The following is a 24,185-nucleotide window of genomic DNA, read 5'->3' as shown; positions in this document are numbered from 1 at the left end:
CTTCCCTGAACTTAGTATGGGGTCATTCACTAGATTTTTCATTAAAAAAGAAAAAAAACAAAAAAAAAAAAACAAGAGACAGAAAAGTGAGCTCCCAAGTTAACCGAAACACAACAATGTGCCACATCGACAGATTGCGGTTTAATATATAGATATAGAAGATATAGATGGCATCTTACTAGTTATTGCATACCATCATCTACTTGTATAGAAATGAATTCCATTTGTTGGGATTTTTGTTGGGGAAACTTGGGAGAAATTCAATCTATTTAAAGGCTTGGTAGTCTTTTCTATACCCATTGGAGAAGGGTGGTCTTGGTCTTTGGCAACCACAAGTTATAAAGGAAGCTTTAATTATGAAGATGGCATGGAGGTTTCTTCACGGGGATAAAGCTAGCTATCTAGGTTAAAGTGTTAAAGGTAAATACCTAACCTAAGAGATGTCTCATTTTGGAAATAACGTCATAAATCCTTTGATTTCCCACAATGGTCGAGCCTATTTGCAGCTAGAAGTGACCTAATGAAAGGTTGTCACTAGCTTATCCTAAATGGCTAGAAGGTTGAATTCTTTATTGATCCATAGCTTAACCATAGCCTACTTAAAAAGCTGGTGAATTGGCCTCACTCTTGCTGTAAGGTGCGTATGGTATTAAATAAGGGAAATTGTCTAAAACTCACCGTGACTTAAATAGACTAATAGGTGTTGGTAGGTTATTGTTTTACCCTTCATTCTATTATAAATGGAAAATAAAGCAAAACTTTAATAAGAAACAACAAAAATATATCTCAAATATTTTAGTCTAAAAAAATTTCTTCCCATTTTACATACTAGTAATTGTGCATGTTCTTTGCACATGACAATTTTAGATGATGACAATGGTAGTAATAATATATCCAAAGTTTTCTATGAACTTTATGCATTTTTTATTTTTTATTTTTATATATTTTTATTATTAATTGGATGTAAATTGCAAAATCCAAATCTGATTGCATAAACACCTCATCCAAATATGTGATAATCAGATCGAGTTGTGAAGTTTCAAATATCATTGACAAGCCTACCTACTTGACTAAACTCTTCTTTTTGTAATGCTTTTTTTATTTTTTATCTTTTTAGTGTGTCTTTTTTATTCATTTATAAAAAAAAATGTAAGATTTAAATAGAAGAAATTGAATGAGGTGAAAAGTAGTAGTTCAATTTACAATTTAAACCTTACAATTAAATAAGGACTAAATTAAAAAATGAGTATTTTGGTCAAAAGAAAGTTCCACAATCTTATTCATATTTTTAATAGTAGTGTAAGTATAGAATTATAGATGTGTTCAATTTTTTCTATAATTTTTTTTTGTATTTTTGTGTGTAAAAATAATTCTAATGCATCACACTTACTTTTTGTTTAATATGGTAAATATAATAGGGTAGTTTCCTTAAACTACCCCTATTGTTTAGCTAATTGACTAACTCCACCCTTTCTGTTTAGCTATTATTTTAAAGTACCCTTAAGTTTTCTAACAATTGTCTAAAACCTCTATTGTCATTAATTTTCTGTCACACTTCGTTCACATATGACATCACATTAGTGGTAATTATTTTAAAATTCCTAAAATACCCTTATTGTTCAATGTTTAAGCTATTTTACCATAAATTATGGCATAAAAATTTGTATAAAAAATGTCTACCATCGGTGTTGCTCTTAGTCTGATTCATAGAGTCTATACTTTCCCCTGGGTATTTCCATGGTTGGTCGGGTCCTTGCTCTGAGGAGTCAATACCAATTTACCTAACAGTTGTCAGTTTTATGAGTTTGACTCGATTGCCTCAATGAAGCTAAGGATACGAACCTCCAAAGGCTTTGTTGTAAGTATAAGCTAGTTTTTGGGGGTAGGAAGTTGATGCGGAATGATTGTCTTGTCTAGGACTATGGAGTCGCCAAAACAGTAATTAAATAAATTTGATACACTGTAAATACACAAGTAACCAGAAATGAAGAAGATACGAATAATTCAAAGTTGACCTTACCCAAAGTCTGATAATAGGAAATTGCACTGCAACATCTCTCTCTCCCTACTTTACACACATTGACACATGAACCAATTACGAGATAATGAAAGTAATCTTATTGTTGGTCGATTTAACTGAATCCAATGACTAGATTCAATTTCTTTGTCTTTTACATGTTTTTTTTACAAAAATCAAGAAGAGATTTTCTTACTCAACACTTAGGAGAGAAAAGACAAGTTGCATTGACCAAAGAACAAAGGAATTTAACGTGGCACTCAGACCATCAACACCTGGGCCGATTTCAAGAGAGAGATCAAGCGATAGTTCTTCCCCGAAAGTGTTGAGTACTTGGAATGAAGAAAGTTGAAGAACTTGAAGCACCAAGACTCATTGCATGACTATGTTCAAGAGTTCTCAGCCCTGACCCTTGAGATCTCCGACATGTCTAACAAAGACCTTTTGTTCAACTTCATGGATGGTTTCAAACCATGGGCAGAACTTGAACTATGACGGCGTGGGGTGAAGGACTTAACAACAACCATGGTGGTGGCCGAGCAACTAGTTGATCTAAGGAAGTTAGAAGAGGAAGACCACCAACCACATAGCCCGCGCACCAATAGCTTGAGTGGGGGAGATCAGAAATCAACCTCTATGTAGGAGAAACCAGTGCCCGCTAACAAGCCCAACAATTATCAACAAGGGAAGAAGCCACAAGGAGGTCCAAGCTATTAGGGCCACCGGTTCACTAGGAGACCAACTACTCCTCCTATGCCTTGTTACCTTTGCTATGGGAAACATCGGACGAGTGACTATCCAACACGGAAGAAACTCACTGCCCTCATCGCCAAACTCAACAACAGTGAAGAGAGCGATGAGGAAAAACCCATAGCAGCGCCAAGAGTAGGCGCCCTCCAACTCATCGACTCCATGATTAAGAAAGAGGCCACATCCAAGTGGCCCACCAAAGCCCACAAGGGGCTGAAATATGTAGACATCACTCTCGGCGGGAGGCCGACCCAAGCCTTGGTGGACACTGAGGCCACCCAGAACTTCATCTCGCTTGCGGAGGCAAAGCGACTCGGCTTGACGACCACCAAACAGACAAGGTGGATCAAAGCTATCAACTCAGGGGCCAAGGCAGTAGAAGGCATGGCTTGTGGGTTAGATCTCCAAGTTGGGTCATGGAAAGGACCCATCAATCTATCTGTAGTACCTTTGGATGATTTTCAGGTTGTCTTGGGAATGGAGTTTCTCGCACAGGTGGAAGCAACTCTCATGCCACACATAGACAGTCTGTTCATCTTGGACGGGTGTTCTCCTTTCATGATTCCAGTGACAATAGCCTTGAAGGTACATGGAAAGCAACTTTCGGCCCTGCAATACTATTAGGAAGCAGATACCCACAAAGCTAGCACCATGCCTACAAGGAAGACCCCGTCTCAATCATCTCACATCAGCACTGGGACGGGTTGGGAAGTCATCACCAGGAAGAAGTCTCCCCCAAAGCCATTCCAACATCAACGCCAACGCCAGTACCAGTGTCAGCAGCAGCACTAGCACTAGCAACAACACCAACCAGTTCCACTATGACCATCATCGGGGAGAGCGAGTACCCCCAAATCCACTTAGGCACCCTGTCCGCCACTACAATGACCAAACCAACCCTCATAAGAGCCTTGTGAGGAACAACCCTTAGGAAAAGAATAATCAGGGGGAAGAATGCCCAAAAAATCCAAACTTTCATTTTGACCTAGCCCTGACCAAAACCCTTCCTAACACCAAAGTAGAACAACCAAAATCCTACCTTGAAGTAGCCAGGCAAGGACTTAACGTAGGGACTAGCCACAGGTTTTCCCACCATCTAGAACACCCTAAAGACTTCCACCCATCATCATGCCTGGGCTTTGGAAGAGATAAACTTCGTGGAGCAGCTGAAGAACCCTCCTTCATCAACATCAGATCTGAGCCTCGAACAGAAGCTAGTCTTCAAGGACAAAGACTGAATTGAGTGGGGGAGACTGTTACAAGTGTTCTCTTCACCACACTATCAAGTGCCATCCATCGTGCCTACAACTGCCACTCTAGTGTCCAAGTGTGTGTCATGGGTGGGCTATGCATGTATTTTTGTATGGGGTATTGCCAATGGCATTCTTGTAATTACCTAGTATGATTTTTCATCCTTTTGATGTATCTGTATGCCATTCCCCCCAAAGCTTAATGTACTCTTTGAGGGGAGGTAGGTAGTCGAGTGAATCAAGAGTATGTAAAGGTTAAGCATGAGATCCCCTCGACACTGAACTGTGTGCTTATGCTTGCCATCCATTAACGCAATACAAGTTGCCTTTTGTCTAATTTGCGTTCCATCTTTGTTGCCTTTTCTTGTGTTGTTGCTTGTTGCTTAGGCTTACTCATCGCATTCAAGTGCCGCATGGGGCCCCAACGACTAGCCCCATGACAACATGGCAAGTATACTTGTAATTCTGATTACAAGCTCTTATGTTGAATGTCGAAGGCTCAAAGCCTCCAAAGAAGTTAGTGAAAATTAATATGAATGGTGCCTGGACTCACTTGGGATCAGCAATTGGGAAAGTGATCCATGATGATAGGGGTAATTTCATGATTGCTGAGCTCTTCTCTCATTGAATCCAAAGCCTTGGTAATCCTCAAAGGATTGAAATTAGCTAGAACCATGGACATAGACTCTGTTGTACTTGAAAGTGATACTAGAATACTTGGATTTAGAAGCACTTAGCCAGAGGCAATAAAAAACTGCCTTTATACCATATTAAAGAAGGCAGAGTTATTTCATTGTTATTACAAAGGCACTTTCTATTGCCTCTATAGTTAACAATTTTGCCTTTTGATATTAACGGGCCTAAAAACTAGTCGTTGTTTGATGTTTCGCACCCAAAAACAATTGTTCTCACATAAAGTCTATTCTCGACTTACGACGACTCCTCACTTTCTTTGGAACCAAACCTAGTTCGCTGTTTGTTTCTTTCTGCCCTTTTCTTCTCCATTTCTTCTCTCTGTTTATTCCTTCATCTCCTCTTTACTTCCTTCTCTCTTCCTCTTTTTTTTTTCTCTTTTTTCTTCATTTTCTTTGGTGCCAAACTCCTTGAGCAATATTAGAATCGAGTTGAAATCATCTAACTCGACGATTCCACCGGTGAAATTTGCTCATACCCAAATCTCTCCTTCAAACACTATTACCCACCCACCAAGACCATTTTCATCACTAACAAGGAGTGCCAGAAGCCCAATCTCCTCGCCACCTCCGGTGACTTTCTTCATGTATGAACCATTTCTGGCAATAGGGTCAAGCTCAAGAGCCTCCTCAATAGCAACAAAAACAAAGAGTTTTGCGGCCCATTCACCTTCTCTGATTGGAACGAAGTCGAGCCGAAAATAATCGGGACTTTGAGCATTGGCACCACTTGCACTATTTGGGATATCGAGAAGGAAACCTAATACCTAGTTAATCGTGCACGATAAGGAGGTCTGCAATATTGCCTAGGGAGGCATCGAAGTTTTTGCTTCAGTTTCCGTAGATGGATCCATCAGGGTTTTTGATTTACGCGACAAGGAGCACTCGACTATCATCTATGAAAGCTTTGAGCCCGACACACCACTTGTGTGGTTGGGGTGGAACAAGCAGGACCCAAGGTACATGGCAACCATAATCATGGGCAGTTTTAAGGTGGTGGTTCTAGGCATCTGGTTTCTGATGCTGGTGGTGGTGGAGTTGCAGAGGCACCAGGCTAGTGTTAATGCAAAGCTTGGGTGCCACATAGTAGTTGTCATATATATATATATATATGTATATACGGCTGGAGATGACTCTCAGGATATGGGATCTTTCATCGATGGGTCAGCTGGTGGAGGGTTGATTTGATCCAATTCTGGCATATACAGCCAGGGTGGCGATTGAGCAACTGCAGTGGTCGTCGACTTAGCCAGATTGGGTTGTGATTACTTTCTCGACTAAGCTGCAGATACTCAAGGTTTGAAAGCTTGGGTGGAGTCCGATATTGAAGATTATGGGGTTTGATTCATTGCCCTTTTTTGCTTCTTGTTATCATCTTTCACAAATATGATGTGTCTTTTTTTCCCCTTGGTGACAGGTTATTAGTTATTACCATGTCTGATTTTAGTGGTGCTAACATAGTAACATGGGTCGGATGGCTGTAGACTAATAGTCTGTAAATTGGGTTGTTGATTTCTTCAATTTCTTCCCTTAATTTTCTTTTATTTTCATATTTAATAGTTCTAAAAGTAGGAATCTTCACCTATTTCAAGGTTTCAAGCCGAAATTCGGTATTTTTGTTATTAATGGTATAAAACATGGGTTGAATGACAAAAAATGTTTAGTTCTTGCATTTACTTTCTGGTGATGATTTCTTTTTTTCCCATTTTCTTTAGCGCTTGAGATTGAGGTTGGAGTCAAGTTGTATAGAAGGAAAGAAGCCACTCAACCTAATACTTGCATCATTTGGCAATGTGGATTAGGAGCTGGCTGTTGTTGGGCTTCATCACTTGGTATTGGTACATTATTTGCCTACAATGATGTCAACAACAATGAAAACAAGCAATTATTGAAACTTCTTTATTCCTTTGGTCAATTATTAATTAATACCTAAAGTAAACCAATCCACTAAGCTTCTAAATTGGAGATTGTAGAACATTTGAAGGTATCTTTGTTTGGCTTGCTTTTGTTCTTCGTTCAACTGTCTCCAGAAGCTGTAGGTGGATCCCATGTTCAACACTTTGTTTGCATAAATCTTCCATGTGCAGCTACAAAAAATTCATCAAAGAATACATGAAATATCAGAAAAGAAATAAATGAAAATAAGCTATAAACTGTGTATGATTACATGCAATTTATGTTTGTTAATGATTTTTGGTTTGTGCATTATGGTAAACAAAAAGTATTAGGCTCTTCTAGTTACCATTCATATATGCATTGAGAAGATAATGGGATTTTTCCTGTCCGCCAAAAACCCACTATTCCAAGAATGGTTCAGATATTAGAAACTTCATGATATGATATCAGTTTTTCCTTTTCTTTTTCTTTACTATATAGTGCACAAATGAAAATTTTCAAATTTGCAGTTAGGTCATGAGTAAGTAGTAAATGCATAAAGTCATATTTAATTTTAGTATGGTCAAGTCATGCTAGACAAGGCATGTCATATTTTGGTATCTTAGTGTTTGCCCCATACTAACATGTACGTGTACATATACATTAAGCTCACATATATATTAATTATGAATATAAAATAGAAAAACAATAGCTATTAGGCAAAAAGTTTAATGTACTGACAACATACTCCATGTGTTATTGGAATTAAGATAACTGAAATACTTTTTGTAGTGCACTATATGTATCAATCCAGCATCTTAATTGATGAAAACCACCCATGCAACTCAATCAAACTTCCATATAAACACATCAGAAAGGTTCTGAGCTTGCTCTTTGAAGCTGATACTTTGGCTCAGGAGGTGGTGCATATGGCAATATCTTTTCTAGTTCCTTCTATTTTTTAAGCCTTTCATTCTCCTCTTCTAGACGTGAAACCTTGTTCTCAACCTCATTAGTGTATGCTTACTTCCTAGCTAATGACTGGGCTGCAAAATCTCTCTTCTAATTGTGTTATTGTTTGATTAATTGTTCCCATTTATAGATTTTCTCTCTCTTCTTTACCTTACTCTTAAAAATTTCCAGTTAAATAAAATATGATTTTGGTCTGCAACTTCTATTGCTGGCTTCAAATGGTTGAGGTTAAGCCTCGGTTGAGTTGATTTGTGTAAACTCTATTCAACATGAGAGTCCAATCCATCATCATTTACTAATTTGAACTAGTATTGATGAATGGTTATTTCAAAAGAACTTGTTCAACTAAAATTTCCTCATCTGAACAAGGACATATATAACCTACTTTAAATTTTGGGAAAACTAGATCCAATTGGTAGACATAAATTGTTCCCCAAAAATAAAAGATACAGAGATCAGTTCTTATGGTTGTTCAGCATTAGTTTCTTTCATCATCATATAAGCCTTATGTTTTGTTCTTTTTAATAGGCCTTGCTTTAGGTTTCTTGTGATTTTGTAGTTCAAATTGATGGGAAGCTTTCCCTCCCCTTTTAATAGCAAATTTTCTTATCATCATTTAAATTAAATCTTATACATAACTGAATTCCATAATCCAAAACCACAACACATTTTTTTTTTTTGTAGTTTGCAATTGATGGAGCCACAATTGACCAAACAAGGCTTCTAGATATTATTATTATTATGATGACGATGACTTAAAAGAAGGGTTATTAGGTGAAACTCCCCTTCACATTTTTGAAATTCTCTTGAGTAGGACTTGGTTTTTCTTTACCTCCACAGACCCCTCGTTAGATATTTTATTTATATGTACCTTCTGTCAAGTCCAAAATACCCATATGTGCCATTATTATTTTTTAATAACAAAACTGACCCTTACCAAACTAATTTTGATATAACAAAAATGCCCCTAATTTATTCTTCTCTCCTATTTCATGTTCACTCATCTCACAACCCACGAGAGGAGTTCAATTCATCAACCAATGGTTCAATTCAAGTGAATGGATGAGTCTAAATTCATGATTTTGGTTAAGAAAAGAGTTTCATAGGTGTGGTTTTTAATGGCAAACGTTTGTCATAGGGTCACTGCCTCATTGGAAAAGTTGGTGGAGTCCAAACTTGTAATTTACATGTTTGGATAGTCAATATGCACCATGTTTTAAAAATAATTTGAACAAGAATAAGATATGATAATTTAGGCCCTATTTAGGAGGGTTTTTAAAATGAATGTTCCCAACATTGATGTGGGAAGGCGCTGCACATCACAATTGTGTATTGGGAACATCTTTCAATGATAATATGGAAGATGCTTTTTTTTTTATGAATATGATAATATGGAAGATGTTCCCAATGCATGATGTGATGTGCATGTGGGGATGTGATCTCCATACATAACTTAAGGTTTTTGTTTATTATTTTCTTATTTTTTATTTTTATGTGGGACCTATTTCAAGGGGCTGCCTAAAAGTCCTCCCAAAGAGACACTCAGTTGGGTTAATATTTGTTTCAGGTATGAATCTCATCATAAGATACCTTAGTAAAAAAAATCAGAATGAATCTCTCTCTAAAAATTTTGTCCTATTTTATTTGATTATATAGGACAATCCATTCTTGGCCTTGCCAAGTTTTCGTTGGTTAATCTGACCTAATTTTGGATTAGTTTGGGTCAAATTTTGGTTTGATATTTCAGATTGACCTGAATTTGATTCTACATATTGTCATTACCCTGTACACTGTAAAGGTTTTATGTTTCACGAAAATTTCTGGATGCAGCACTATTTCCTCTAGCTATGATTGCATTAAAGGTCACACAATTCCTAGTTTTCCACCTTAATTAACATTTTCTTCACCAAATTTTCTTTGGACTTCCCTCTTGCTTTTTGTTGCTTTTGTAGATTATTTTCATAAAAACTATAATGCCTTAATATTCAGTTTTTGGGTAATGTAGAAACCTTGCTTTTGCCTAAGGTTGAGTTTGTTTAGCATCTTCTTTAATTTGTTACAAAGAATACTAAATTTGTTTTTAAGTTCTGACCATTAAAGCAATCCATCGTATGGAAGTGATCTGTTAATGGATTGTTTACATTTGATTTTAAGGTGTGTATCTGTGTAGAGAAAAAATGGAGTGCTTTGTTAGGTCACAGATTGAAAAGCATAGAGGAGCGATTCCAAAGGAGAATAACTGTTCCACCCTGATGAGGAACTACAACAGGATGAATATCACTAAACTCATTTTATGGTTCTTTGAATGGGAAACCGGTTTATTACTTTTACCTTTATCTATACAGGATGAATAGCACTAGAAAGCCATCTGTTGAATCTAAAAAGAAATAATTTTAAGTAAAACCATATACACTAGCCATTCTAGAAATATTCACAACTGCCAACTGTAAACCGTCTTACTAGTATACTTGTTGGCTTGCAAAAACTGGCAGATCTAAGAGATTGAGTCGTTCCCCAGTCTTGAGTGAATCATTTCCTTTTCCTAATATGTATTATTGGACTACAGGAGCACTTGAACCATGGATTGGTGTTAGGAGATGATTTTTTCTCTTTCTGGAAATGGGTTCTAGTAGACCTGAGTAAATATAATGCAATTCATCTTTGCAGGAACTAGTTGAATGGAATAATCGCTATAGGCAGAAGTTTGGACTTGTTTTTCTTATATGTGCATCCGAGAGAAGTACACCTGAAATACTTGAAGAATTGAAGGTAAGATCTGAACTTTTTTTGTTTTTTTTTTTTCCATTTCTTTTCTTTGTGTTAACACAAAATAAACTTTTCTAGAACCTGATAAGATGGTAATTTGCAATGTTTAGAAAACCATACTGGACTGGTTGGGTGGACCAGTTGAATCGTGACCTAGGCCCTTGATCAGTTTTGTCATACCCTGAAAATCATAATTCATGAAAAACAGGCCAAAACTGGCTAACCTGCCGGTTTAACCAAAAAAATGGTGAATGGGTCTCAGTTTTATAAAACCGCTTGGGCCGTTACATGAATAGAAAATTCAAAAGGGTAATGGCAAGACTTGAATACAGATGACATCTATCTGAAATTTGAACTGTCAAAGATGTGTTACATTCATCACTTCAAAGTGTACATCTCACTCAGAATGCCCTTTTGCAACCTTTTGCTCATAGCAAAAATGTTTTTTTTTTTGATGAATGCTCATGGCAAAAATGTTAATCTTAAGGAGAATTTCTGGATGACCTACACATACTTCAAAGCCAGATATCATATTTTCTACTCTGTCTTCTTGTTTTCTTTTTATTGTTTGTTCTTTCTGTTAGTTTACATGATTCTGTAGTTTATAATTCTAAGTCGCTTTTCTACCTGGCTTTGTCAAAGAAACGGTACCCAAACAGACCCATAGTTGAGTTTGAGATTGCAGCACAGGAGGAGATGAAGATAATTGAACTGCGTCTTGCCAAACTGTTTGCAGCTAAAGCAGAAGTCACTTCTCCTATGGGTACTCGGTATTACGTCTCTCAGTGACAAAAGCAGGAGGTATCTTTTATATAACACTGTCTTCTTTTTTAATCAAGTAAACTGTTTATACTTGTTAACAAATGTCTGTTTTCTTGTTCCGTTAATGTTCCTTTCCATCTCCATGCTATCCCCCTTGGTTTTTTTTGGTTAACTTTGCTGCATGTGTGTGCTTATTTTTTTTTGTGCAACAAATTATTGTCTCTAATTTGTCAAACATTATTGATCTGTTGGTCTTTGATGCAACAATCTTATGATAATGTCTTGAATTGGCCCATTTATAAATATAGATTATCATGTGGTATGTCTATAATCTAAGACATTTTAAAGGTCGGATGTACTAACATGGATCATGTTCCTCCTCCTCATCTAAGCCTTGTCCCAACTTTGGTATCGGGTACATGTATCCTGTTTTACCATTCCGTTCCATTCATCATCATATCCATTTTTAAATTATAAGCCCTTAAACCATTCTTACTACTTCAGCCCATTTACTTTTTGGTAGCTCTCCTAGTCCCTTCAAACAGATCACTTTTTTTTAGGAGTGCTATAGATGGTCTTCTCTGTATGTGACTGAACCATCTTAGTCTGCTTTCCCTATTAATCCAGGACATTTTACAAAATTGTCATTGGCTCAAGTTTCATACAGGAAATTTTTAATTTATTTTGTTCATCAAATACAATATTTTATTAATATATAATATTTTCATTTTTTTATTTAATTTATTTATACTATTCAATATCCGATTGCAACCCAAATTCAATTTGAATATAATAAAAATCTGATGGATAAATCTGGTTGGAAAATGAACATAAATGGATCAAATTTGGATCTACTTAGATCTGATGATTCCATCTGTTTGCAGCCCTAGACTTGATGAGTTGCCTGAGTGGCAATCGTTGGCATTTAAGGGTTTCCACAATGACCTTTAACTGAAAAAGAGAGATAATTGCACAAAAGATCTGTGACATCCCTCTAGCACTGTCATCCAACTTGTATGATTCATTAGTAGATTCATGTTAAGCTACGTATGGGAATGCATGGAAGTTCACTCTATGTTTGCAAAAAGGATATACGCATATGAGGCAAAATACAATATCATTTTGAAAAATATAGTGTAACTTTTGAAAGTAAAAAATTTGGTGCATTTTGTCCAAGGTTGATGTTTTGTTCTTCAACTTGTGGAAGATCGTGTAAGAATAATTGGAGAACATCTGACTGTTGCTTCTGAAGTTCATGGTGGTAAAGCATCTCAAACCTCAGCTAGAACTCGCCCTCCCATCACAACACATGTCCTGGATGTCTCTCGTGGATCCCCAGCTACTGGCATTGAGGTACAGTTGGAGATGTGGGACCATTTTACCTTTTGTGGAATGAGAAGAAATTGAGCAGAATGGACATCTTAATAAAGAAATAATCATCACACCATTTCATGAACCTGGGGTAGAAAGTGGGATCAAACTTATCACAAGCACTATTTTGAACCTACAAGAAGAAAAATAAAGCTCAGATCAGTCCTTGATCACCTAATTCCATAATAGCAGGTTACGTGAAGGGAGGGGCTATGCTAGCTATCCAATTACAGTAAGGCCAAAGCTGGATAGGATCTATATGATATGACACTCTTTTATAGGTATTCATTATTACTGAAAAGTCCTTAAAAGCCAAATGTTTTTTCCAATCATTGCTAAAACTTTTGTAGAAGGCAGCATACTCTTCCTTGGTGATTTCTTCTGGCTTATAGATTGGCTTCTGCTTAATTGTTCACTAAATTCTACTCATGTGAAACTTCCTTGATCTTCTTCTTTTTCTTCCCTTCTCTTTCTCTTCATCAACATCCTCAACCTTACCTTCCTCATCCTTCTTTTCTTCTTCATCCTCATCATCAGAGATCTCCTTCTTAGTGGTCTTTTCAGCCTAGAGAGAGATAAGCCTTTTTATTTGATTGTGAGCCATACTCCAATTTATATTTGATTCTTTTCATTTAAGAGGGATAAGCCTTTTGGGTTCCTTTCCAAACTGCAAACCCATATGGTTTGCTTCTCTTGGATATAACATCTCACTTCTGAAGCCATATTTTGCTATAATGATTCTCCTCCATAAAGAATTAGTCCTCATTGAGTCACTAGTATCGCCTTCCCAATAGAGAGATCGATGGATAGTGATCAGTTGTAACCAACATTTTAAATTGCCTGAACATATGGTATACTATAAAGCCCAAGAAAAGAGATGGGTTGAGGAGTGAAAATGAACTATCCACAAACTACCACCCAAATGTAGAAGATCGATTTGTCGTGCCAAGGTGGTGGACCTCTCTGTGATAATTATTCTAATTTCACTATAGTTCAGAATACAAAGGGTTTGTCATATTTCCAATCCTTGATTTTCTTTGTTATGAAAGATTTTCATTAATTGAAGCATGTAACACTTCAATGACAAATCTCTCTAATTAACCTCCAATAATCTTTAATTAACCATAGTCTATCTTAATGTACGTATGGTTTTCAATATGCTGGAATAGATATAAGACTGAAAAGAAATTAAGAGAAAGAGCTTCCTTTACTTGTAGGGAACACAGAGAAAATGGCTGATTTAATATAGTCAAAGCTTTGGCCTAAAATTATAACTTTCAGGTGGCAAACTAAACGTGCATTCGCACGACTCACGACATCAAGGGGTCTCACTAAGCTTCTTGATGAAAGGTGATTTGGCCCGATCTAGCGAAAAGGGGACACGTGGACACGACCTGATTAAGAGATGATAGCTTAGCCTGGCAAGATTAGTTCACAACATTTGAGCTCGAGTATTCAATCACCTTGGCACAGGGTCACTTCAACACAGGGTCACCTCGGCGCAAGGTCACCTCAACATAGAGTTATCTCGGCATTGAGGCACCTCGGCATTAAATCCAGTTCGGAACTAAAAGACTGAAGCATCAGCCTGGGGTTACTGACCCAGATTGCCACGTAACGATCCTGGAAGTCTCTCCAACAGACTCCAAACCTCACAGGATCACACCACGTAATGGCAAGCCTAATCTTCTCCCTGCCCGGATCGGGCAGAATTGATAATCTTTATTAATTGATACGTTACTCCCCAATTAAAGCGGAAATGGATCCCATCAGGATGAAGATCCCGGAACTGATCTACAAAACCCGTGAGGGCTCAACTATATAAAGGCACCAACCCCAATGACAAAAGGTATGCATGATTTTTTTTCTCTCTAGCTCTCTAGCTCTCTATCTCTCAAAGCTTTTAGCTTAAGCATCAGAGTGATCTCGCCGGGTTAGCCACCCTAGGTTAGCCACCCTGGGTCCTCTGATCCTCTGTCTTGCAGATTCATCTAGCTCGCTGCTCAACTAGAAGCCAGATCATCCTCCAGTAGGGAGTAGTCAGATCACGCTACATCAATTGGCGTCGTCTATGGGAAATCAATCAAAAAGTCATCTTCTTTACAGTCATCAACCTTCTTCTGAATCAATGGCATCTTCTAGTCACGCCGGACAAAGTAGTGAGATGAACGTCTCTTGGGGACAACCCCAACTCTCTTTAGTGTGCATCGGCCAGTTCACTATCCCACTTACTGTAGCTGTGGTTTCAACGCTGACCACGCCACTGAGCACCATGCAAGTGAATGCCCTACTTCTCCCGGTGGTAGGCACAACCTTTGCTGAGCCTTCCGTAGTTTCCCTCGGAGTTGAACAGTCCCAGTTTAATGACCTGGTGCAGTGTGTGGGGTCCATGTAGGTCCAAATGCAGCAGGTTCAACAATTCCAGCAGTACTGGCAGTACCTATTCTACCAGCAGTACCAGCAGCAGTTTCCCCCATTGCCGCAGAGCCAACAACTGGTTCCACCTGGGCACCCAGGGGTTCAGTAGAATCAGAACAAATCTTGTGTAAATCATTACATCATTCGATCTCCCCACCGAGGCGAAGAGACTTCCCAAGTCCCAGTTCCTCGCAGGAGTCAGATCTCACCCCGTGGGAAGAGAGATGGTCAGATTACTCCACCTGCTTCGCAAGGGAACCATAGAAACAGGTCTGGGGATACTCAACATAATAGGGCCAATCTTCCTCGGCATTTGCAACAAGAAGATGGGTCACTTGTAGGTAATCAGTTTGGGGTTCATGGTGCGAACTCAAGGTAGGGCCTCTCCGTCCATGATAGTCAGCCCCAAAATCTCATGAGGAACCGGGAGCTACCTCGTTGCAGAACGGTACCGGAGCATATAGAAATCAGCAGCACCAATGCCGAGCCAGTAAAGAAGCAACAACAGAAGCATCACAAGGCATGCCATACTTCAGCTCAGAATAGCTAGTTAGCGAGACTGAACCAACAAGAAGGATTGACTAAAGGTAAGGAGGAGGCGAGCTCGGTAGCTACAAAGGCTGCTCCTCCCCTACTTTTTGGGTAGATTTCAAGATGCCTCCCTTGGACAAGTATGATGGGTCTTTTGATCCTAATGATCATGTGGACTCCTTCCAATCCCAGATGCACCTAGCTGGGGCTGACAAGTCTTGTATGTGTGTGGCCTTCTCCACCACTTTTAAGGGGGTAGTTCAGACCTGGTACTAGAACCTCACACCGGGATCGATCAAGATTTGGGCGTAGTTCGTAGATTTGTTTACCTCGCATTTCATCACCAGCAAGAATTGCCCAAGGTCATAGGAGAGCCTCCTCAACGTGGTTCAGAGAGAAGGAGAGTCAATTAGAAGCTACATCAAGTGCTTCAACAACACCTACCTACAGATCGCTAACTTAGACCCGACGGTAAGACTCACAACAACTAAGAAAGGAATAACTCACAGAGAGTTTTAATGGCATGTGGTGGCCAATAAACCAAAAGACATCACTGAATTCCTCAAGCTAGCTGACCAGTTCATCGGAACCGAAGAGGAAATGAACCAGAAGTCTGACAACCCGTCAAAAAAAAGAAAAAGTGACAGTAGTGACAACACAGGTAGTGATAGGCACCAAAGAAGAAAGAGCAAGTCCCCGAGCAGGGGAGGAAACAAATCTAGAAACCGATCTCCTTTGCGATCTCGTAAGTCAGGTCGGCACTCCAGGACCCCACCAGTTGAAAGGATGAACTACACACCTCTCAACACTAAGCGAGGAGAAATCCTAATGGCCATCAAGGACTCCTCCTTTGTCAAGTGGCCTCCTAGGTTGAGGGGAATTCCTGCAACAAGAAACCAGAATGTCTATTGTCATTTCCATAGAGACCACGGGCACAACATGGAGAACTGTAGGAATCTCCATGACGAGATCGAGGAGCTCATCCGCCGTGGGTACTTAAAAAATTTTGTACAGCGAGAAGAAAGAAGTCAGGTAGATTGGCAAGTAAACACGTAAGGGGACAAGAGAAGGAATGCCCCCGAGACCTGCAACAGGCAGAATGAGCAGCCGCCATGGTAGTTCCCCGAGGAGAGACCGATCTATGAGGTGATCAATTTGATTATTGGCGGATCCATCATCGTAGGGTGTACTTTGGCAGCTGGACAAACCTCAGTCCACGAACTAGAAAACAAAGAGGAGAACCCACCAAAGAGACCTCGACTTGAAGAACCAATTTACTTCATGGAGGATGATGCGCATGGGATCCAGTATCCTCACGACGACGCTCTAGTGATAAAACTGAGGCTCAACGACTTCAAAGTCAAGCGCATCCTAGTGGACTCGGGTAACTCAGCAGACATTCTATTCAAGGACACCATCAACAAGTTACAACTCAAGAAAAGTGACTTAAAGCCGACAGACACTCCCCTGGTAGGCTTTAGTGGTGAGGAGGTCAGACCTCTCGGGTGAGTTTTAGTACCCGTAGAGGCTGGCACGTGGCCGAATATCGTGAGGTTCGAGCACACGTTTTTGATGGTTGCGACTCCCTCTCCTTATAATGCCATAGTAGATCGACCCATTATGCATGTCCTATGTGCAGTAGTATCCACCTACTATTTGGCAATGAAGTTTCCAACAGACTATGGAATAAGAGTTGTGCGAGGTGACCAGCTCGAATCTCGCAAATGCTACGTAGTTGCCCTCAAGGGGAAAGCAAAGTTAGAGGCTGATATCGAGCTCGAGCGACCAACAGAGTATGCCGACGAGTGAGCTTCCCCAACAGAGGAGATGGTCCACATCCCGATCTCAACCAATGACCCGACCAAGACTCTCCAGATCAGTGCTTTGATCGATGAGCCACTTCACTCTCAACTAGTAAGCTTCTTATTAAAATATTTAGATATATTTGTCTGATCCGCAACAGAGATGCCCATAATAGATTCCAAGATTCTAACTCATAAATTAAATACCAATTCCTTAGTCAGGCTAGTTAGACAGAAAAAGCGCAAATTTGCCCCAGAACGCTAGAGGATAGTCGATGAAGAGGTTGGGATGCTCTTAGCGGAAAAATTCATCAGGTAAGTCCATTACCTGAGCTAGGTAGCTAACCCAGTTCTGGTAAAAAAGGCCAACGGCAAGTGGTGCAAGTGAGTCGATTACACTAACCTGAATAGAGCCTGTCCGAAAGACTACTTCCCGCTGCCCAAGATCGACCGCCTAGTGGACACAACCTCAGGGCATGAGTTGTTGAGCTTCCTCGACGCCTATTCCGGTTACAACCAGATTAGGATGGACCCCTCCGATGAAGAAAAACTGCCTTTATCACTGAGCTCGGGTTGTATTGCTACAAGGTCATGCCCTTCGAACTAAAAATTGCCGGGGAAAATTTTCAACACATTGTAAATAAAATTTTTGAGCCGTTAATCGGCAATAAAATCGAATGCTATGTTGATGACATAGTCATGAAGACACAGTATTCAAACTTTTTGCTAGATGATCTGCATAGTGTTTTCCAAATTTTATGAAAATATAATATGAAATTAAATCCCAACAAGTGTGTCTTTGGGGCCACGTCGGGTAAATTTTTGGGTTATATAGTCACCGACCTGTTGCTGATCTGAAATAACTCACTCTCCCATGGCCCTTCGCATAGTGGGGAATTGACATACTTGGCCCATTCCCGCCAACGACAGGACAAAGGAAGTTTCTGGTCGTAGCAACAAACTATTTTACGAAGTGGGTGGAAGCTGAACTTCTAGCAGCAATCACAACACGTAACATACAAAATTTCTTTTGGAAGAGCATAGTATGTCACTTCGGGCTACCTTGGGTACTCATCTTCGATAACGGGAAACAATTCGATGATATCAAGTTTCAAAAATGGTGTGCTGAAATGGGAATTTAGCAAAATTTCCCCTTGGTGGCACACCCTCAGGCGAACGAGCAAGCGGTAGTCACCAACAGAGCCATACTTCGCGGACTAAAAGCTGGCTTTGCTCGAGCCAAAGGGTTGTGGGTAGACGAGCTGCCCAGTGTACTCAGGGCCCTACCGTACTACCATCAAGACTGCCACAGGTGAGACTCTTTTTAACCTCACTTACGACACAGAAGCGGTGATCCCATCAGAAATCAAGGTGCCTACGCTACGCTTGGAGGCGTACGACGAAGAGACTAATGATGACAAGCTCCATACCAATCTAGACCTAGTGGAAGAGCTATGAGACCTGGCATACATCCAGACTATAGCCTACCAATAGAGAGTAGCTTGGTACTATAACGCCTGGGTCAAAAAGCGACACTTCCGCATCGGCGACCTAGTTCTTCGGAAGGTTATGGTACCTGAGCCCGACATTGGTAAGATTGGACCAAATTGGGAAGGTTCATACCAAGTAAGACGGGTATTCGGGGAAGGTACATACGAGCTCAAGACTCTGGAAGGGAAGAAAGTACCTCAAGCATGGAACATCGACGACCTAAAAAGATATTACTTGTAATCGCCAAATTGGAGAGAGGACTACGAGTCACTCCTAGAAGCCCAAGGGCTATGATGCTGAGCTAACATAAGACCTCGACACTATGATAAGTCCTAGTTGTCTCTTCGGCATAGGTAGATAAGACTCAGTCGCCTCTTTGGCATGGGTAGACAAAGTCATAGTCGCCTCTTCGGCATAGGCAGATGAGTCCTATTCACCTCTTTGGCATAAGCAGACAAGTCCTAGTCGCCTCTTCGGCATAGGCAGACAAGTCCTAATTGCCTCTTTAGCATAGGCAAACCAGTTCTAATGCCTAAGGCATAGACAGTTCGCATATAAACCCTAGCATGTCTAACCCACCTCGGCATATAACAACAGGTTCATCCCATTTGAAGTCAGGCCCGATGGCTCGGCACTAACCGACACCTAAGCGAGTAGCCCATGTGCAGACAGGTCGGGTATATACCCTAGAATGTCCGCCCACCTCAGTGTACAATGATCAAAGTTATCCCTACTCGTAGTCTAGCTCATTAGCTTGACAGTTCGGGGTAATCGACACAAAAAGAATCTACTACTATTTAGGTTGGCACACAACGATGCGAGGTTATCCCTACTAGTAGTCCAACTCATTAACTCGACAGCTAAGGATAACCAACACTTAGATAAAGTTTACTCCTATTTTTGGTATAGTTCACCAGTTCGGGAGTTATTTACACTTAGAAAATTTGTGCACAGAGATAGCCAAAATACTTGTATTTCATTAATGTAAAGTTTTGAGTACAAAAAAAAAGAAGAAGAAAGAGAAACTTTCACTATGAACCAATCTCGGAGGCTTGGGGTATACATCATAAAGGACCAAGAAAAGAGGCTTCTAATCACTTCGCGGCTCCTCACCCTTGTTGGAGGCTTCGACAGGAGGATCTATCAACATGTGGCTCTCGCCAGCACCGGTCTCCTCATCATCATCCGCCATCGCTTTCTGCTTCAGAGTCTGAATCTTGGGCAGCTTCAACGGCTATCTCCTCTGTGACCCTCGAAGTAGTTATGACACTGAGGTTGAGCTGGGGGAACTCACGTCGGTTCAGCCACCTACTAAGTTTAAAACCTTTGCGGTAGCTCGCCATCCCCACCTCGACCATCTCCCTCCAGTACTCTGTTGAAGTCTTGTACTCCTCAATAGCCTTAACCTTAGCCTCCTCCATTGCTTGAAGAAGTATCTCAGTCCACTCCTTCATGTGAACCTCGAGGTTCTCCACCTCCCTCTTCAGTGCTGCTTCCCGCCCCGCGAGCTCCCTCTTCAAGGCCGCCTCACTCTCTTCGAGCTCCTTCTTCTCTAACATCAACAACGTGATCAGCTCCTTCTTAGCTCGCACGTCCTTCTTCAAGTTGGTTATTTTCGTTGCGGGCTAAGTTCAGCTCGGTGTGGGCCTTATGGGAAGACTCCTCGGCTGCGAAGGCCCACTTCAAGTTCACCTCAGACTGATAAGCCAAGGCTTGGATGGTGGAATTCACCTGCCAAGAGAAGAAAACAAGCATCATCATATAAAAATCCAAGTACAAGACAGATCGAAGAAGACAAGTCCGAAAACTTACCACCATGCAGTGAGTAGCCGCTCGAGCTCAGAGCTGAGCAATCGATAGTTTGGCCCAGCTAATCAAACATAAAATTACAAAAATAAAAATATTATTTTAAAAATTACTAATTTAAAAATGCACTAAACTTTGACTTAAAATTTGATAAATATTAACACAACTTGGTATAAATTAAAAGCATTTCAATTCCAATTAAATATCAAACTTAAAAACACTAATAAAAATAAGAAATTTAAATATAAAAAATATTAATTGATAGTTTTAATAATATTATGATTTGAACATGGGTTTGATATATTGAAAGTAGAACCCTTGTTCCAATGTTGCATTTTGTTTTCATTTGTTCTTTTTATTTTATTAAATAGCTTTGTATTAATGCATTTTTTATTAATTAATTAATTACTTATATTGTTAAAATTAATAAAGTGTATGAGTTGAGAACTTTATTGTGCATAGTGCCCATACTACACAGGAGACTTAGATAAAACAAAGGACCCATTAAAAATAATATAAAAATAAAAAAATTATAAAAATTTAAAATGTAGAACCTATTTTTACCACTTAAATAAAGAAAACAAGCTAAACAAGTTTGTGTTAACACATATTTGAAAATGGTTCCAGTTCATCTAGAAACTCGTAACATGTGATATGCAATACAACATATTTTAATACATATATACAATAATAATAATAATAATATTATTATTATTATTATTATTATTATTAATTTGAAACCTAATAACTATAATTAATAAAATTTACTAAGGTTAACAAAAATATAAAAATTTGGCAAGTTTTTATCTAGAAATTGTTAAATGTTAGGAAATTAATAAAAGTTAATTAGTAGTTCATAAATTAAATAACTAAAATACAATTGAATTCTATTTAAATATAATTAATATTAATAGGATAATCTAAATTAATAATAAAAAGTAAAAAAATTGTTGAAAATAATAAAATAAACCATTTGCATTCCATATAAAAATTATAATAATTAATTAAAATAATGTCATAAGACTCCTATTTAGGGATGATCATTTATAACTTAGCCCAACCATGGGTTCAAGCAAGTATTTTCTTCTAAGCTAGGTCTAACTCAGATCTACACCAAGCTCACACATAATGCGAGCAGTAAGGTTATAAAATTAATAAAAATTACTAAAGTTAATAAAAAGATATTAAATTTTAGTAGGTTTTATCCAACAACTATTAAAAATTAAGAAATTAATAAAAATTAGTATTGATAGGAATATTAAAATTAATAATAAAAAGTTAAATCATTTATAACTTACCCTATCAGATATGCACCAAGCCCACACATAATGTTACCCTATTGCTTCATATCATGCACCAGTCCAATGTGAGTCCTTTATAATGGACCAGGTCCAATTGAATCCAAAGTGATGAGGGGTAATTTGGTCATCTGAATGACATCACGACACGTGGCTTTTAGGTGACACCTCAGCATTGAGTAAGCAGATCACTTCGAAAGTCGGCTGGCAGCACCTTGCCTAGGCTGACCTAGAGTATCTTGACCTGGCTGACTTGAAAGGCCTCCGGCAAAGGAGCAAGCTACCTTAGAGAACAATCGAGCTATGGTAAGTACCATTGGCAACCTATAAGGCACACTCGCTGACTTGTCAATAGATCTGTTGCCAGTCCGAGTTCTTTGGAATATTAATGAGTTGACTGTTGGGTCGGCCTACCCACATTACACGCATCAGAGAGAATCAGATGGACCTTAGCAACCTATGTAGATTATGTAATCGACGACACTACTCACACGACTTAACATAAATGACTCTGCGAGAACCAGAGAACCATTACAAGGTCTCTGAGTACTCACACCTATATAAAGGAATCATTTCTACTTGAAGAGGTACGTGTGATTAAGCTCTCGCACTCTCTAATTTTTAAACCCTTCTAAGAAATCTTCGGTGACTTAAGCATCGGAGTGCCCACCTTGGGAAAAAACAACTCGAGCACTCTGACTCTCACCTTTTGCAGAATTGTATAGCTCGGCCAGCCTTAGCTTGACCCATCTTAGCTTGGCCACCGACTGTGAACATCCGATTCGACATTTGAGTCATCTACCACGTGAGAGCTGCCAGATCGCGCAACATCAATTGGTGCCATCTGTGGGAATACAATACAAATAACTAATTTATCATCTTTAAAACATCTCATATCAATATCCATAGCTTCATCAAGCAAGCAACCCTCCAACAACAACAATAAGTAGGTCACCAGGGGCTACGAATAGCTCGGAATGCTTCCTTTCACAGATAGTATCTTCTTAAGTTGTCTATATTCCATGTGTAGGGTACTAGCTTCCCCTCCAACGTTTCAAAATCGTATATGTTTTCTTCATCATAAGTGTTGGATCATAAGGTCAGCATTTCAAATTTCATTAGGATCACAACTTCAGTTCCATACATCAAGTTAAAAGGTGTTTCACCGGTCGCCGTCTTGATAGTTGTTTGGTAGGCCCATAACACACTAGGCAGCTCGAGATACCTTTATCTCCACCAGGCGACCCAGCCACTATGAACTTAAACCATCGCACCATCTCATGCGAACATGCCTCCTCACTTGGTGCAATGTGTTTGGGGAATGAGCAACCAGATGAGAGTCTGGGAGGACAAGTTCACCACCCTAATGGGGGGCAACAACTGCCACAATAGCAACAAACACAGCCACAACAACATCAGAGCCAGCAAGTACAGCAGCCCTAGCTACAACAACAATAGAATGCTGGGCTAAACTATAACTTGGCTCCTGCTCTGGTTCCTAGTCAGATCCCCAAACATGTCTCTAACCGGGTTCCTGACTAGAACCTCAACCAACCCCCGATAGAGAATTAGGTTCCCAACCACTCCCATAGGAATTGAAGCCGCCAGTTCTTCTAAAGGATCCAAAAGAAGGCGCCTTAAAGAAAGTCATCTCACTCCATCTGTGAGTGTGATGGACAAGAAAGAAGAAAGAAAAGCAACTAGTTAGGCAGACACCTCATCTAGGCGGCCTATATCTCGCACATCACCACTGGCCCTAGTGATACTTATGGCCCCACGACCAAAGAACTTCAGGGCACCCAACCTTGAATCGCATAATGGAATAATAGACTAGGTACCTAGACCATGCTGATAGTTTCCAAGCCCTAATGCAACTACACGGGGCCAATGATGCAAGCTTATGTATTGCCTTTCCAACAACTCTCTAAGCCACAACTCGGCAATGGTACTCTAGATTGGCTCCAGCTCCATAAAAAGCTGGGAAATCATTCTACGACTTGCCTATTAAACATCGTTCAGTGACCTAATGAGACACTCCGCGCGAATACATTAGAAGGTTCACTTGGAGGGTCTCCAAATCCCCAACCTTAACTCGGTTGTATAACTCACCGCGGTAATAAACAACATCTGCCACCTTGACCTGCATTGGGAAATCGAGCTGAACCCTCCAACCTCCATGGAGAAGTTCCTTGCCGAAGCTAACAAGTTCATAAAGGCAGAAGAAAGTGAGCAAAAGAAGAAGCAGAGAGCATTAAGTTATGGCGAAGGAGTAAGTTTCCTAAAAGGAGTCAGTAACCTCGTAGAAGATGAGGCAAGTCGCCTAGAAGGAAAAGCAAGTCTCCTCATTGGAGTTCAGGATCAGGCCGATGATCCAGAACTTGACC

At 39.6% G+C, this 24,185-nt stretch overlaps 1 protein-coding gene and 1 pseudogene across 1 annotated transcript; both read left to right on the top strand.

Annotated features, from left to right (window-relative positions):
* The first annotated feature begins 2,770 nt into the window (after positions 1–2,770).
* On the top strand, positions 2,771–6,012 carry LOC148848525 (WD repeat-containing protein LWD1 pseudogene; annotated as a pseudogene).
* Positions 6,013–10,211: 4,199 nt separating this feature from the next.
* Positions 10,212–14,982, top strand: LOC148848524 (uric acid degradation bifunctional protein TTL-like; the record flags this gene model as incomplete). The annotated part of the gene is made up of 4 exons (XM_088951329.1): positions 10,212–10,325; positions 10,965–11,085; positions 12,292–12,437; positions 14,851–14,982. Coding segments are annotated over 4 exons (513 nt in total), but the record flags the coding sequence as incomplete, so codon positions are not given.
* Between the last annotated feature and the right edge of the window lie 9,203 nt (positions 14,983–24,185).

This window comes from Nelumbo lutea, chromosome 6 (assembly GCF_056320005.1).
Source record: "Nelumbo lutea isolate HS-2025 chromosome 6, American lotus-T2T, whole genome shotgun sequence".
NCBI classification, from domain to species: Eukaryota; Viridiplantae; Streptophyta; class Magnoliopsida; order Proteales; family Nelumbonaceae; genus Nelumbo; species Nelumbo lutea.
The sequence above is the reverse complement of the archived record's forward strand: the minus strand, read 5'-3'. Positions and strand labels throughout refer to the sequence as shown.